General features: G+C 37.6%; 1 protein-coding gene across 3 annotated transcripts in view; it reads right to left on the reverse strand.

Annotated features, from left to right (window-relative positions):
- Nucleotides 1-15,808, reverse strand: part of LOC150078039 (putative protein phosphatase 2C T23F11.1) — a 157,742-nt gene that overhangs the window by 91,838 nt on the left and 50,096 nt on the right. For all 3 annotated transcript variants that reach the window (XM_090384333.1, XM_090384332.1, XM_090384334.1), the window contains exon 3: nucleotides 10,135-10,284. In XM_090384333.1, coding sequence (XP_090240459.1) covers nucleotides 10,135-10,284 — 150 coding nt within the window. The remainder of the gene's footprint in view (nucleotides 1-10,134; nucleotides 10,285-15,808) is intronic.

The following is a 15,808-nucleotide window of genomic DNA, read 5'->3' on the forward strand; positions in this document are numbered from 1 at the left end:
TGGTTTGTCAGGTAAATTTAATATATTCAAATTCTGACTTAGAATAAATTCCTCCATTTGAACTCCCCTATTATCAGCAGTGTTACTATACCACATATGGGATTTAGCATTAACATTCATAGCTAGAAGGATATTCCCTCCAGAAATAAAATCCATAACATGTTCCAATAGTTGGATGAAACAATCAATGCTCAACACTTAAAGGACAATAAGCTGAGACTATATAAAAAGACACAACCACTGTATTAATATGAATACATGTAACTAGCTCAGTACAGAGACTAGAAATCACTGTCACATTTAAATTTTTATTTAATATCACTATTGCAGTTTTAGGCTTAACCCTCTTAGTATGAATCACATTGGCAGTTATTGGAAAACCTGTCACTATATGAGCCAGCAAATACTCCCAAGCGAGGCTCCTGCAAACACAATATATCGAAACTGTTTTCATGACTACCCCGGCTTCACCAATAACAATTCGAGCTATCTGTCCAATTAATTGTATACAATTCAAATATACTCCTGGAATATCAAAGCTAACATTTACTGAATTCAAACTACTCATTACAGATATGCATACTTGCAACTTCCATAGCTCTGAGAAACTCAGGACATTTGGGATTTCTAACAGAATCACTTATCCTTCCACATCTTTTACAATTAAAGCAATCTGCTGGCTGATCCTTACTCTGGCAATCCTTGTAAATGTGCCCTTATTGGGCACAATGCCCACAAGTCACAGTTTTATGAGAACAAAATGCAGAAGAGTGAACCTAAACAGTAAAAGCACTTTGTAATAATTATGAACTTCCAGAACTAATGAGAATTATAACCAAGATAGATTCTATCACTGCAAAATAAATACTTATACATTTTTGATGGTAAACTAATGACCCAATTGGTTACTTTAGGTTTTAACCCAGTGCTAAACCTAAAGATTATTCCTTCTTTCACCTCCTGCTCACTAAAACCATAAAAGGTAAACTGCAGCCATTATCAACCCACTGCAGGATGGAAGCCTCCTCAACAATTCATGCTGAGGGAAATGGACCATAATCTGCCACGCTGGTCCAGTGCAGGTTGGCAGATCAACCGTATTTAGCAGTCAGGGGCTTGAACCCCAGTCTACTCAAAGAGCGTGTGCTGCTGCACTCCCACTCTTGACCGCTCAGCTACAGAGACCACCAAAACCATAGTCAACTAAATTCTTGTAATACAGATCCTGGAGCATTTCCTCTTTACTGATTTCTTTGGGTACATCAAAAATTAATATAGTTGGATTTGTCAGGCTTCACCTTATCTACTTTAATACCTTTATCGTGAAATTTCTTCAGACTGGCTATCCTGTTTAAATCCTCCAATTTCTTTGACTCTAACAGAACTCCTTTATTTTTACATAGTACATAGGTTCCTAACTTTAACTTCCTTAAAGTTCTGTCTCAGGAACTCCACCACAACTTCCTTTACTTCCTGACTAGTACCATATGATGAGCCTTCCTTAGCTCTCAATATCAAAGTATTATTAATTTTAGACTTCGCAACCTTTGGTTTCACATTGTCTGTTCTAACCTGTCCTCAATTGCAAAGATTTCCCTTATCATTGACAAACGTCTCCTGGACAACATCAGATTTAAGCTTATCTGCATAAGAGATCTTCTGTTCACTACCTCCACTCAACACAGGTTGACCCCTGATTAAATCCTCAAACAAACCTGCCCTAACTTGTAGCTCATCAATCTTTGCCTTTAACTTTTCGTTGTCTATCAACAGAACCATAATGATTGTCTCCGTATCCACCCATTTGTCCAGAATGAAATTCGACACAGCCTTCTTCACTTTGTTGGCTTCATTAGTTGTGTAATCAACAATTAACTTCTTCAGTTTAGACACCAATTCATAAATAGAGTTAACGTCCACATCCCGACAATGCTGTTCGTGAATGTTTGACACAATGTCACTTTCCCTGTGCCAATGCTCCTCCTGCCAACATCTCCAAAAAAACTATCTTCATTTACATCCAAAAATTCTGGGTGTATGTCTGGAATCTCACTACACCTGGGTTCAGAAAATATCTGTAATTCTTGTATTCCTTCCCTGATCTCCTCGATTTGAATACCCTGATCTGCCACATCAGACTGACTCTGACTAGAGGGAAAATTATCACCCGAGCTCGCTAACATCTGTCATACTGCTAGTGCTAACTACAGCAATGGGCAGAGGAAGATTTCCCCCCACTACAGCAGCCACACCCAGTCTTAATACTTTTTCCCTTCAATAGCTTACTATCAGAACTTCTTTTACTGCCATCAGTATTCAGCCAGGGAACTCTAGAAGAAAGGGGGAAAGCAGCCACCTCCTCATCCTTCCCCCTCCTTTCTGCCCTTTTCTTTTATCCATTTAAACAGTTAGGAAAACCACAAACTATAAGAAACATTTATTAATCTGAAATGAAAAGAGAGCACTATTATCACTAGACTATCCAAAAGCAGATCAACTCCAATTATTCTTCCTATTAGATTTATCTTCTAGTAGATTGCTAACCTTCTATTCAAAAACGAATATAAGAAAATCAACTTGATTTTCTTCAAACAAGACAGATCAACTTGTTCCTGTTGTAGGTTTCATTACTTTTCATCACTCTGCAACTGTCCCACAGTGTCTTTTTCTGCTCGACTTAACCAGCCAGTTCCACAGTCATCCATTTCGGCATCCTCCTCCTGCAGTATTTTCTTGAAAATATGTATGAGTTCATGGCTTCTGTGATTTTTTCATTGAGAGTATTCCATAAATCAAATGCATTCTCCATCCCTCGGCAATCCACCTAGTTCACAGATGCCATATAGCATCTTAAACCGTCAAGGTCTCCACTTCTGAAGATAAAACACGTGCCTTTACCTTTAACTACTGCAACATCTTCATGTTCCAGCTGACGATTGCACATTCACTTCCTGACATCGGTTCCTGTACTTTAAGCCCTGTGATGTCATCTGAATCGTTAGTAATGATGAAGTCAAGAATATTCTCACCCTTAGTACTTTCTCTAACATGCTGGTACAAATAATACTTATCTAGTTTATTTAAAAGTTTTTTCCCATCATGAGATTCCCTCCCTTATTCCAATCAATCTGGGGCAGATTAGTTACCCATAATAAGACATTCAAGCTTGCTTGCCCATTCTGTCTGCAAACATTTCACGTTGCACATTTTTTTAGGCTGTGATGCGGTGGAGAATTGCCCCCTTCAGTTTCCTCTGAGACATAGCACTCCTGCCACTTTGTGCCTGTTGATTAAGTGGCACAGTTTCCACTTAAATACAATTTAAATGATTAACAATGAAAATTAATAAGATTAATAAACTCAACTGATTAATTGAGAATACTACACTAAGGTAACAGATTCTTAAATGAAGTGATGTGTATTATGCTCCCTCCCGAATTACCTCCCCCCAACTGCTGTTGTTGTAAACGTTCCAAAACATGGATTTCCGACACACCTAACTCTGCCTCGATAGCATCAGCAAATATTCTTGCACCCTTTCTATTTAAGTGTACCTTATCCCTGTAGAAACAGTCAGCTTGTTAACAAGCACAGACCAGGCTGAGAAAAATTCTACCCCTTGAGCCTTGCACAATTTCTCCAGGGTCGAATTGATTGACAAGGCTCTCATCGTATACTTCCCTCCTACTGCACCTGGGTAGAATTGCAAACTTGGACATTAAGCCTGATATACCATCATCAATATCACTGAATGAATACATCATCAATGAAACAGAAAACAACAATGGACCCAACACTGAAGATGAAAAATTACTGCAGAAACTAGCATACTTAGCAGACATTTGTCATCACATGAACCAGTTCAAGAAGTCTCTGCAAGGCCCTTTTCTTTTAAATCCTTCTTGGATTTAAAAGAAAACTGAGTCTGGAAAAAAGTATTGCATAAGTGTTTCCACTGCTGCTTGAGCTTGAGAGTGGAGAAAAGATATCAAGTCTCAAGTCTTTTTGAAAACCACATATAAAAACTGGAGAACAAAATTGAACAGTATTTTCCCTCCATTTCAATACAAGTGTATGACTGCATGAGGGGAGCCTTTCTCTGAATCTTCTGCTCAGCCTGAGAACTTGACTTTTTGTTGTTATGTTTTAGGAACATTGGCAACTAAGGACATGTTGCTCCGGGTATATTTTCTGTAAATTGCGTGTTCTGAGGTCGATTTTCTGTTTGCTAGATGAAAAACCAGAGTTTCCGAGAGAAAAAAACCACGCTTCTCTCGCCCGATACCGATCAACTCAGCCACATGAAAAAGACCCATAAAAATTCTTCCAATCATCGACAGGATTCAAACCCAAGTCTTTTCCACCTGGTGTGGGGAGGATGGTGATCCTAACAACCGTGCTACCCACGAGGGCAAGAACTTGACTTTAAGAGAAGATTTACTGATCTGTCCCTAGACAAGTTCTGGATTTCTTTGAAAGAAGAGTAGCCTGCCATTCACAGGAAAGCAATGAACGATTTTGCTGCAGTTTAACTTCTTACATGTGTGTGTGTGTGCAAACTTTTTCTTATTTAACAAGAATCAAGAACAGTCTCATTTCAGTTTAAGATGAAATCAGTGTGCACTTATCTCAAGTTTGACCCAGAATTGACTATCTGCACTGCAAACAACAAGCACAGCTTTCAAATTAAAGAGGTAAATTTCATTATTTTTAGTTTCTAAAATCCTGTTATATTAAGAGGCGGCAAAGGAAGTAAGCAAACCCTTAGCCATGATTCTGAGATCCTCATTCGACTCAGGGGAGGTCTTCACAGACTGGAGATGTGCAAATGTATCCCCAATTCACGAAGGGGATTCAAAGGGTGAAACAAATAATTATAGATCTGTTAGTTTAACTTCTGTTCTGGGGAAAATAATGGAGTCACTGGTTAAAGAAGTATTGCAGGACCATCTAGACAAGACTGCAGTAATAGTTCAGACACAGCATGAGTTTTAAGGGAAAGTCTTGTCTGACCAAATTGACTAGACTCTATGATGTGGTCACAAAGGAAATGGATGCAAAAAATAATTTTGATATCATATACTTGGATTTCAAGAAAGCTTTTGATACTGTTGCACATGGAAGAGTGCTGTGCAAATTGGAGCAGTATGCCATTAAGGGTAGGTTGCTACAATGGATAAAAGGATGGATGAGTGGGAGGCGACAGAGTAATAATCAACTGGCACTGCTCTCCGTGGACTAACATTATTAGTGGAGTTCCCCAGGGTTCAGTGCTGAACCCATTGTTGTCTGTGTATTTATCAAAGATATCAATGAAGATATATCAGGCTTAATATCCAAGTTTGCAAATAATACAAAGGTTGGCAGGGTTCTTAATGACAGTAAAGACAGTATGCTACTGCGACAGGATCTAGAAAGGTTAGGCAGATGAGCTGAGAAGTGGCGAATGAAGTTGAACATTGAAAAATACAAAGTACTGCATATGGGTAGTAGTAGTAACCCAAGAGAAACATACCAACTGTGTGGTACTACACTCAGGGAAGGGGAAAGTGAAAAAGACCTGGGGATAATTGTGCAATGAGATTTAAAGTTCTCTGAGCAGTGCAGATGGGCTGCCAGAGCAAGTCATGGAGTCTTGTCAATGATATATAGGAATTTTGCTAGCAGAGACAAGAACGTGATTATCCCTTTGTATAAGGCAATGGTCAGGCCCCATGTTGAGTACTGCGTACAGGTCTGGAGGCCTCATTTTAGGAAGATGTAGGATTGCTAGGAGTACAAAGAATGACAACAAGATTGGTAAGAGGAAGAAAGGGGTGCTCTTACCAAGAAAGGCTTAAGTTCTGCAAGTTGCAGCATCTGGAGATGAGTCACCTGCAAGGTGATCTGATTCAGGTGTATAAGGTCTTGACTGGTTCCAGCAGGCTCAATGCTAATGGGATTCTTCTGCTTGCTCAGATTATAAACTTGAGGGAGTATAGATTCGAATTGTGGGAAAATAATTGTAGAATAGATGTGCAGAAATGCCTTTAGCCAGCAGGTAGTTGATTGTTGGAACTTCCATCTGTTGTTGTGGAAGTTGACAGCTTAAATTTAAGGCTGTACTAGACAAACATTTGGAGTGAATGGATAGGTGAATTGGGAAGGGGTGTTTTTTTTTTTTTTTTTTTCTCTCCATGTTGCAATTATGCCAACCCAGTTGAAAACTTATTTCAACAATATGACAGATGCCAAAAGGCACATAAGATAATACTTAATACTGTTTGCTTTCTTGCATCATACGCCTCTGCTCTAACAATAACTTTAGCAATCGATATGAAACCCACTGCAATCATCACTGATAATGTTACTCACAACTAATAATTAAAAAAAAGCAAGGAATTAACTTACCTTAATTATGGGCATAATTCTAGTAGTATATCATTATTATAGCTAGGTGTGCACAATTTTAATAATTTTACATATTGAAATTGAATTTTACATATTAGTGCCTGGCCATCAATTGTAATTGAGTCATCTGTCTGGGCACCACATTCTAGGTATTCAGTCTTCTTGATGTTCAGCCGCAGTCCAAACTTATCCATACGTTCTTTCCATTCCTGTGTCTACTGTTCAAAGCCCTGGCGTGTTTCATGTGCCAAGATGACATCGTTGGCATAAAGTAGGGTCCATGAGTGGGGAGTCTGGATGTCCATTGTCACTGTGTCCACACAAAGAATGAAGAGAAAGGTTATAGGGCGGAGCCCTGGTGTACACCAGCATGGATGGAAAATGGTGGTGAAGTGTCAGCACCATAGTGGACTGTGCTGGTGACATTTTGGTACAACTGGATCCAATGGACAGATTTTGGGCACTCCATGGGATCACAGTGCATACCATATGAGCTCATGTTGCACCCTGTCAAAGATTTTTTCAAGGTCTAAAAAATTGCATGTGAACCACTTTTCTCTTTTCATAGCGTCTTTCCATCACCAAACGAGCAGCATGAACAGCATCAGTTGTTCCGCATCCCTTTACGAAGCCACACTGGTTTTGCGAGATTGTGATGATATTGCAGATGCGTGCGTCGAGTATGCACTCAAAGATCTTCATTGTATGGCACAGCAGATGTATCAGCCTGTAGTTTGAGCAGTTGCTAATGTTTTCTTTTCCCTTCCAAATTAGGATTGTGATGCTTGTTTGCTAGCTTGATGGCACTTCATTTTTCTCAGTGATCCTATTAAAAAGTTCTGCTAAGAATTCTGCACCCTGCCAGCCTAATAGCTTCCAGACATCAGCTGGTATGTCAGCTGGGCTTGTCGCTTTTTCATTCTTCATTTTACTAATTACAGCTGCTACCTCAGCAGCTGTAATAGGGGGCACGGGTAATTTTCATTATCAGCCATATAGTACAAGGAAGTCTGAGGCTTTTGCTGCACCAGGCAAAAAAAAAATAAAAAAAAAAGTTACCGAGAGAGAGAGAGAGAGAGAGAGAGAAGGAAATCACCAAGAAAGAGAAGAATGATGATATCCAGCTCAGGACCTTGGGTGTGCCAAGCCTATAACTCACCAGATGTGAGATCCTGGGGTCCTGGTATCTCCGCAGTAGTTGGTATTTATGAGTGCGGGTATTCTTCATTGCATATTTTCACATAATAGTCCTTCCAGCAGCATAGAATATCAGCTGGATTTTGCAGCAGCTGCTGGTTCTTATTCTTGATGTTTATAATGTGTCCGATGTCCTAGATTGAGCAGTGGCATGATCCAGCTAGTCGGTAAATCCTGTTCGCATCTCCAGTTCATCATACAGGTCCTTGTAATGTGCAGCTTTGGCATTTGCAATTTCTCGCTTTGCTGCAGCTTTCAGTTCCTTGTAGTGTTTGAAGTCATCACCATTTCTTGTCTTTAGTCATGTCTTGTATACACTTTTTTTTACTTTAATCGCTTGCCATACATGGTCATTCCACCACCAGACTTGTTTGTCAATTTAGTGTTGGCCAGGTTTTGTAGTTCCTAGGACACTTGCACTGCAACTGCCCTAGGAGCAAGTGCTGATGTGTACAGCCATGTTGTTCCATATGACCATGGGCATTTGGCCAGAGTCCATTTGGAATGTGCTTAGCACTGTTCTCATCTGGGCTTTTTGGTGCTCAGGTAGCTTCCACTACTTAATGCATTCTACCTCAGTTTTTTTGTTTTTGGGAATAAGTGGGGTTGCAGCTAGAAGTCGAGGACCAGCAGTCTGTGTTGGGTGGCAGTGTTGTCTGATGGTGTGACTTTTGCATTAGTCACTAGCTTTAGATCTCATCATTGCACAAGCCAGTAATCAATTTGTGTGGTATGATCACCACTGCTGTAGGTGATAAGCAGGGCCAGATTTACAAATAAGATAAACAAGCTACGGCTTAAGGCTTCCCATTACAAGGGCCTAGCTCCATCTTAAAGAATCCTTTTTTTAATATTGTCGCAGGTGAACTGCAAGAGAGAGGAGGGCCTCATACATGTTACAGCTTAGGGCCACCACAAATTTGAACACTGCCCTGGTGATAAGGTGTGACAGCCGCTTCTTGAAAAAGGTGTTTGCAAATGCCAAATCATGGGTGGGCTTCTGCACACTCTAAAATGTGGGTGTCATCATCATTATACACACCATACCCTTGTCTGGTGTGGCCTACACGTCCATTTAAGTTTCCACCTATGAGGAGGATCTCATTGTTATCAAATGTTTGGAGATGTGTCTTAAAGTTGTTCCAGAATTGTCTTTTTCCTTGTCTGGGCACCCTGTTTGTGGCACATAGCATGAGATGATTTGCAGGAAACTGGATCCAGCACTGATCTTGACTGATATTAGGTGATCTGAAATCTGCTTGCCTTCCGTTTACTCATGAACTGTCCATGCACAGTGGAATTGTCACCGTCCTCCCCACACCGGGTGGAAGAGGCCAACGTTCAAATCCCGTCGACGACGCAAGGAATTTTAATGAGTTTTTTTTTTTTCATTCCGTGGCTGAGTTAGTCTGTCTCAGGAATAGATGGCAAGGTTTATTCCCCCCCCCCCAAAAGGGGGTTTTTTATCCAGCAAAACAGGCAAATCGACCAGAGAATATATGCAATTTACAGACAAAAATATGGGTTTATGTAATCAATTATGGGTAACCCTAATATAATAATAATTTGTAGTGATGAACTGACAGGCACTACATACGCTGCACTAGTCGGTGACATCACTCCTTGGTATTGCGGGATACATCCACTTGAGGAGAGAGGTATAATCATAATGTTCTCGCACATGAGCGCTTATATAAAGCTGATAGCTAAGAGAAGAGAAATGACCGTGCAGTAAAAAAAGCTTATCACCTGTGGGCATAAGTACAGTTAATTAAAGTCATAATTGGCTGAAAAACTGAAGTACTACTGCAATTCATAAAGGAAGTAGACTTAACAAAAACAAAGACTCATATGGTTAGAAGAATGTTAAGTTTGAGTTAAATTTTTTTTTTTCATGCTTGTTGCTAATTTCGAGTGTTAACATTTAAAATATTGACTGCAATTTTGAATAAGGCTTTGGCTCATATATCTGCATTTTACACATGCTATATATTTAAAATAAAAAAAAAGGCAATAAAGCAAAATGGTAATATCTGCAAAAAAAAGCTAATAAGCAACTACCAGTAAGATATAAATATTGTCTTTGCTTTGCACTTTATTTTCTCGTCAAGTACTTGAAACAATGTTTTTTTCTGAGGAACATAAAAAATCTGGAGCAATTCCTAGCAAAAGGAAAATCTGTTTAAAAAAGAAAATACCCTCATCTTTATTCACTAATCTCAGTTCAAATATATTTTTACACCTTAAGGATATATTTAATTTCTAAAGTTTATCAAAGCACCAATTTTGACACAATAGCAGGAAAATTTTACATGTACTTTTTTTGCTAAAGGAAGATAACAAGAATTTGTGAGGAAAGGATACCTAAGTAAGATTAAGGACCGTTTAAAAATTTTTGTCAAATAAAGTAAACATTAGGTTACACACAACAGCACAAGAACAAAAATTCAAAAACCTCTAAATTTTTTAAAATGTATACACTAAATATTATTTTCTGTATAACACAGATATTCAAAGATAATCTATTTTAAAAAATTCATTACATACTGTATGCAGCATGGCCTACAATTTTTTTATGCACATGATTCCCAGCATACTGAGCTACTTTAGCCCCACCATGGCCATCATATACTGCAAAAAAAGAAGCTTCTTTATCTTCAGACAAAGACAAAAGATGCGTATGTGCATCCTCCATGTCTAGAAAATGTTAAAGAAAATCTTAAAGACATATGAAACTATCTAAATATACCAATAATAATAAGCAATCGTAATTAATTTAAGATTACTTATTGTTATTAATCCATTAATGACCTTTTTTAGAATGCAACTAGAATATAATTGTTGCAGTAATAAATAATTATGTTCATTACTTTTCAAAATCTAATTCCCAAACCTGTCAAAGTATCCCATGAAAATAACTATATATGGTTTATATTTTGTGGCAGTATTTGGCACCAAAGTAGTAAGATTTTTATACAGCCAACAGCTAGATACATCATGGTCCTCAGTTGTTCACTCACAGCAAAGGAGGAAGGTTATGTCACTCCATAGTGCTTATTAGTAATAAAAGAATCATACCTTATCAAAAACTGATCACTCAAATGTTGTTGTAATTTTTATTTATGCTATATACAGTCAGACCTCTCTTTAACAAACTTCCATATAGCGAATTTTTATATTTAGCAAATTGATTTCCCCTCGGTCATTACATTGAAAATGGTTTCCATATAATGAAACTGATTTTGAGACCTTGGTATGCATTGTTTGCACTTGTGGCATTTAAGGTAATAGAGCTGATGCTGTAGAAAGCATGAATTAAAAGCTAAAAGGATTAAGAACTAATCCTTTCAGCTTTTAAAATCTAAAGGGATTAATTCTTAAGAGCACGAATTAAGAACTAAAACATTCCACAATTAACACCAATACAGCCACCACTACAAGCCCAAAAAGTTGCAGTGGTCAACTGCTATATGTCCACAGACATTAGTAAAAAGATTAAGGCAGATTCCAGACGCAGACATTGGCTCTGGTCAACCTGTTTTCTACTGTAAGTACACTATTAGAGAATTAGAAGAGTGAATTTCTGTCATCGCGGAAATTCATCCGTTGTTTTGCAGAAGTGAGTCATCCACACTTTCATTAAGTTTCACCAGTCTGTTTACTTGATAGGTAAAAGTGGTCCCTAAATCAATTTTGTTTTAGCTGCTGTGCAAGTAACCTAACAATGTAAGAAGAAATCCTTGAGTGTATTGGAAAAGGTGGAAGTGCTTAGTAGTGTAGATCGAGGCATTTAAAAAACAGAAATCACTTCAAAATTTGGTATCCCTGCTAGTAGTGTGTCAACCATTCTGAAAAACCGTATTTTGATTCTCAAACTGTTTCAGGAAACACGACCCAGTCGGAAGTGTGCAAAATTATGCCTGTATGAAGCAGGTGAAGTTGATTCAAGAAAAAAACATGCCGATATCAGGACCATTAATAAAATAAAAGGCTATGGAGTATGCATCTTTTCTGGGGCAGAAAACATTCCAAGCCAGTTCTGGTTGGCTGGACAAATTTAAGAAGTGCCACTAACTCGAAAAAGTTATTTCTGGTGAAAGTGGAGCTGTAATCAAAGAAGACTATCCATTGGAAAGAAACAGTTTTGAAAAAAAAATTATGGAGGACTACAAACCCAAAGACATATTCAACGTTGATGAAACAGGTCTATTTTTTAAATGTTTGCCAAACAAGATACTGACTTTTAAAGGTGATAAATGTTTAGGTCGTAAAAATAGCAAGGAGAGAATGTCTTGGTTGGTGCAAATACAGCTAGTAATGAAAAACTGAAGCTTTTGGTAATATGCAAAAGTAAACAACCCCGATGTTTCAAATGCATAAAGTCGTTAGAGTTGGACTACAACTAAAACAAAAAAATCTTGGATGACAAGTGAAATTTTTAAACAGTGGATTTTAAATTTCGATAGAAAGATGACGAAAGAAAACAGAAAAATTGCATTTGTTGTCAACAACTGCCCTGTTCACCTCCACTTGGTAATTTTGAAACTTACAAGTGTGAAGCTTGTTTTCTTTCCTCCGATTACCTAGTCTAAACTGCAGCCAATGGAACAAGGCATTATCAAGAATTTGAAAATGCACTACCGAAGGTGCATACTGAAAAAAAATTATACTGAGAATAGAAACCAACCTATAGATAGATAGATTCTGTTATAGATTTGCAGATGTGCATATCAAAGTTGGCAAAAAAGTGTGGAGTCAAGATGCGACGGAAATGCCGATTAAGAATTGTTTCACAAAATCAGATTTTGCTAAAATGCCAGTTAATGGCAACAAGAGGAATGAACTAATACAAGATATTGAGCAACCTTGGGAAGAACACCAAGCAAGAGGTTTGATCAGTGGAGAAATTGTTCTTGACAAATTTTTAGGAATTGATAATGATGTTGATGTCATAGTAGCTGAATATCCGAGTAACTCCCAACATTTTGGAAAGTATTCAAAGAACTAGTGGCAATATCAACGATGAGTTGAATAAAATGAGGGCAACAAAGGCAATATTAAACTTTCCAAACATGAAAAACATTTGAAACATTGTGTCGAGGCTTTCAGTGTGAAGAAAATGTGCTAGAAAATAAAAATGCAAACATTTTTATGAATGATGCACAGTAAAATCCAGTGACCAACAAAAAATAACCAAATATTTTACGAAATAATTCTTAAAAGTGTACTAATATATTGTGCGCATCATGTAAGTAATCATTTCTTAATATGCATTTAAAATAACTATATGCAACAAGGCATAATACGTTAAGAGTAAGAATTTAATATCTATATAATATTGGTGTAGATACACCATAGATAACTTTTAAGAAATTACAATGGTAGTGTGGGGAAACTACCATCGTAGTTTCTTAATATGCATGTACAGGGGGTCTTCGGAACCCGAGTATTCATTATCCGAGCCCCCGCAGTTACAAGGATTAATTTCTGAAACCGATACAGGCAATGCAAATAACTTGGAAGATTTTTGGAAAAGTTTTAATATTCTACATAGTATAAAAATGATTGGAGAAGTTTGGAAATAAATTTCGTGTAGATTAATGAACAACTCTCGGAAAAAGTTATACCTGATGCTGTTCGTGAATAAGAAGAATGCATTGTGAACGGGTTACAAAATTACAAGTCTTGCAAAAAAAAGCACGATTCCGTGAAGTTGGTGATATTGCAAATTGCTTGAATCAAGTGCAAAACTACTTACAAATGAGGAGCTATCAGAATTAGACAAACTGCCCACAGAAGAAGAGGAAGCCGAAAATGATGACGTGATGGAATCACCAAAGATAAATATTTGAAAATTAAAGGATGCCCAGAGAAAATTGACCAAGCATTTGAATATTTCTGTGAGAATGTGATCATGCAGCAAAAGTTAAACAAGAAGTTAATTAAAGACATAAATGCTGTATCACAATTTTATCAGAAAAAATATGGCAAAAAAAAAAAAAAAAAAAAAAAAACCCAGTTCTGGATTCATTCTTTATTCGTAAAACTGAAATAAAGTGTAACTTCAATAAACTTTACTTACCCTTAACATTGTTCAGCAGATTATAATAAAAAAAATTTAATAAAATAAGTGTCTCATTTTTCAGTTCCTTCAATCCATTTTTTTTACTATGTATAAGTACATAATAAACATTATGAAAATTTTGTCCCCGTTTTAAGTGGAATTTTCAGGAACCAATTATCCTCAGATAGGAGAGGACCACCTGTATTAATAAATTGTTTTAAAATGTTAGAAAATTTATTCATTCCCATTATTTCTGATCTATTTCCTATCTTTTACTATATTTCTGAATGTTGAATTACAGTATTTTTCATTTCCTTGAAAAGGTCATATTTCTTTATAATGAAATTTCTGTTTAACAAATTTTTTCAAACGAACAATCGATTTCGTTATATAGAGGTATATAATGAACACCTACTGTAATACATTATGGCACACCACTCTTTGCTGACAATTAGTGAAGTCGCAAAAGTGTTAATGGATTTGAGTAATCCGGCATAAGGAATCAAGTGAATCTGTAGAGGTTGCAATTATTCCTCAAAGCCCAGTTGAAATGACAGATGTGAAAGCCATCAATGATGAAGAACTTCCAGAAGAAAGCACTTTTCAAGATGTTGCACGTGGGCTGGAGTAGACTGTTCACAAAAATAACAGTAGAGCGGATATCATCTTTTAAGGGCACAAAAGGTCATGTCGTTGTACACGTTGGCACTAATGATATTAAGAGTAGGAGAACGGCAGAATTACTTAACAAGTACAGGTCAATGTTGAAAAAAAAAAAAAAAAAGCCTCAAGTTAGGGTTAAATTTGAAAGCGTCTGCAAATCTGCCCAGACACGATAGGAAGGAGTATATGATGAAAGTCTTGTCAATCAATTCGGCCCTGGAGAGATTGTGCAAGGCTCAAGGGGTAGAATTTTTTTCAGCCTGGTCTGTGCTTGTTAACAGGAGAGACTGCTTCTACAGGAGTGAGTTGCACTTAAATAGAAAGGGTACAAGAATATTTGCTCATACTATCATGGCAGTGTTAGGTGGGTCAGAAAACTGCTAGCTTGGGGGTGATACATGGACAAATAGATTAACAGTAGCCGCTGGAAGAGATGAAAGTGATTCTTGCACTGCTTCTATTGGAATGAGCAGCAGGCTGGAAAATAAGGTGCGGGGAATTTCAGAGATAGCTGGAAATCATCATGGAACAAGTAAATACATGGACTGTGTTAGGGTAGCTAAGAATAAGAACAGGTTTATGTATACTTGCATGTACACCAATGCTAGGAGTTTGGTAAATAAATTTGATGTGTTGGTCAGAACATCAAAAGGCAGATATTGTTGGAATATCAGAGATGTGATGTCGTGATGTCACGCAGATATAAGGAATGCAGAATTGGAATTTGGGGAGTACAATGTGTATAGGAAGGATAGACAAGATAGGAAGGGAGGAGGAGGAGGAGGAGTTATACTATTAGTTAAGAAACACAAAATCTAAGAAAGTGCAGCCAGTTGACATGGGTGGACAGCGCAGTGTCGTCAGTTTGGTGTGACGTAAGCATTGGGAAAGCAAAATTGAGTAGGAGTGTGTTATAGGCCCAATGACTCTGACGAGCAATTGTGCAGAGAAATAGAGTGGGCCAATAAATCAGATTGTGTTACAATGGGGGATTTTAATTTCCCAGATACTGACTGGAACTTGTGGGTTGGTCACTCACACACTAGCAAAGCTTTTGTGGATTTATTGGATCACGGTTTTCTACAGCAGCATAATTGCTACTTATAATCAGCTTTATCTGATTATAAGTAGCAATTCTTCATGCATTAAGAATCTACAGATAAAGGAACCACTAGGTGGCAGTGATCATAGTGTACTAATATGTGAAAGGTTTGGTCATGTAATGTGGAACAGTTTTTCCAGTCTCCCCTGCCATGACATTTGACATGATTATTATAGATCACTACATATCACTACTCAGCCCTGAAGAGTTTGTGCAAGGCTCGTGGTGCAGAATTTTTCTCAGTGTAGTCTGTGCTTGTTCACAGGAGAGATTGCTTTTACAGGGATGGGATACACTTAAATAGAAAGGTTGCAAGAATATTTGCTGATGCTATTGAGGCAATGTCGGGTGGGTTGGAAAACTTCTAGCTTGGGGGGATACACAGACTAATA

The sequence above is a fragment of the Mastigoproctus giganteus genome, chromosome 11 (genome assembly GCF_048544385.1).
Source record: "Mastigoproctus giganteus isolate SK-2022 chromosome 11, ASM4854438v1, whole genome shotgun sequence".
NCBI classification, from domain to species: Eukaryota; Metazoa; Arthropoda; class Arachnida; order Uropygi; family Thelyphonidae; genus Mastigoproctus; species Mastigoproctus giganteus.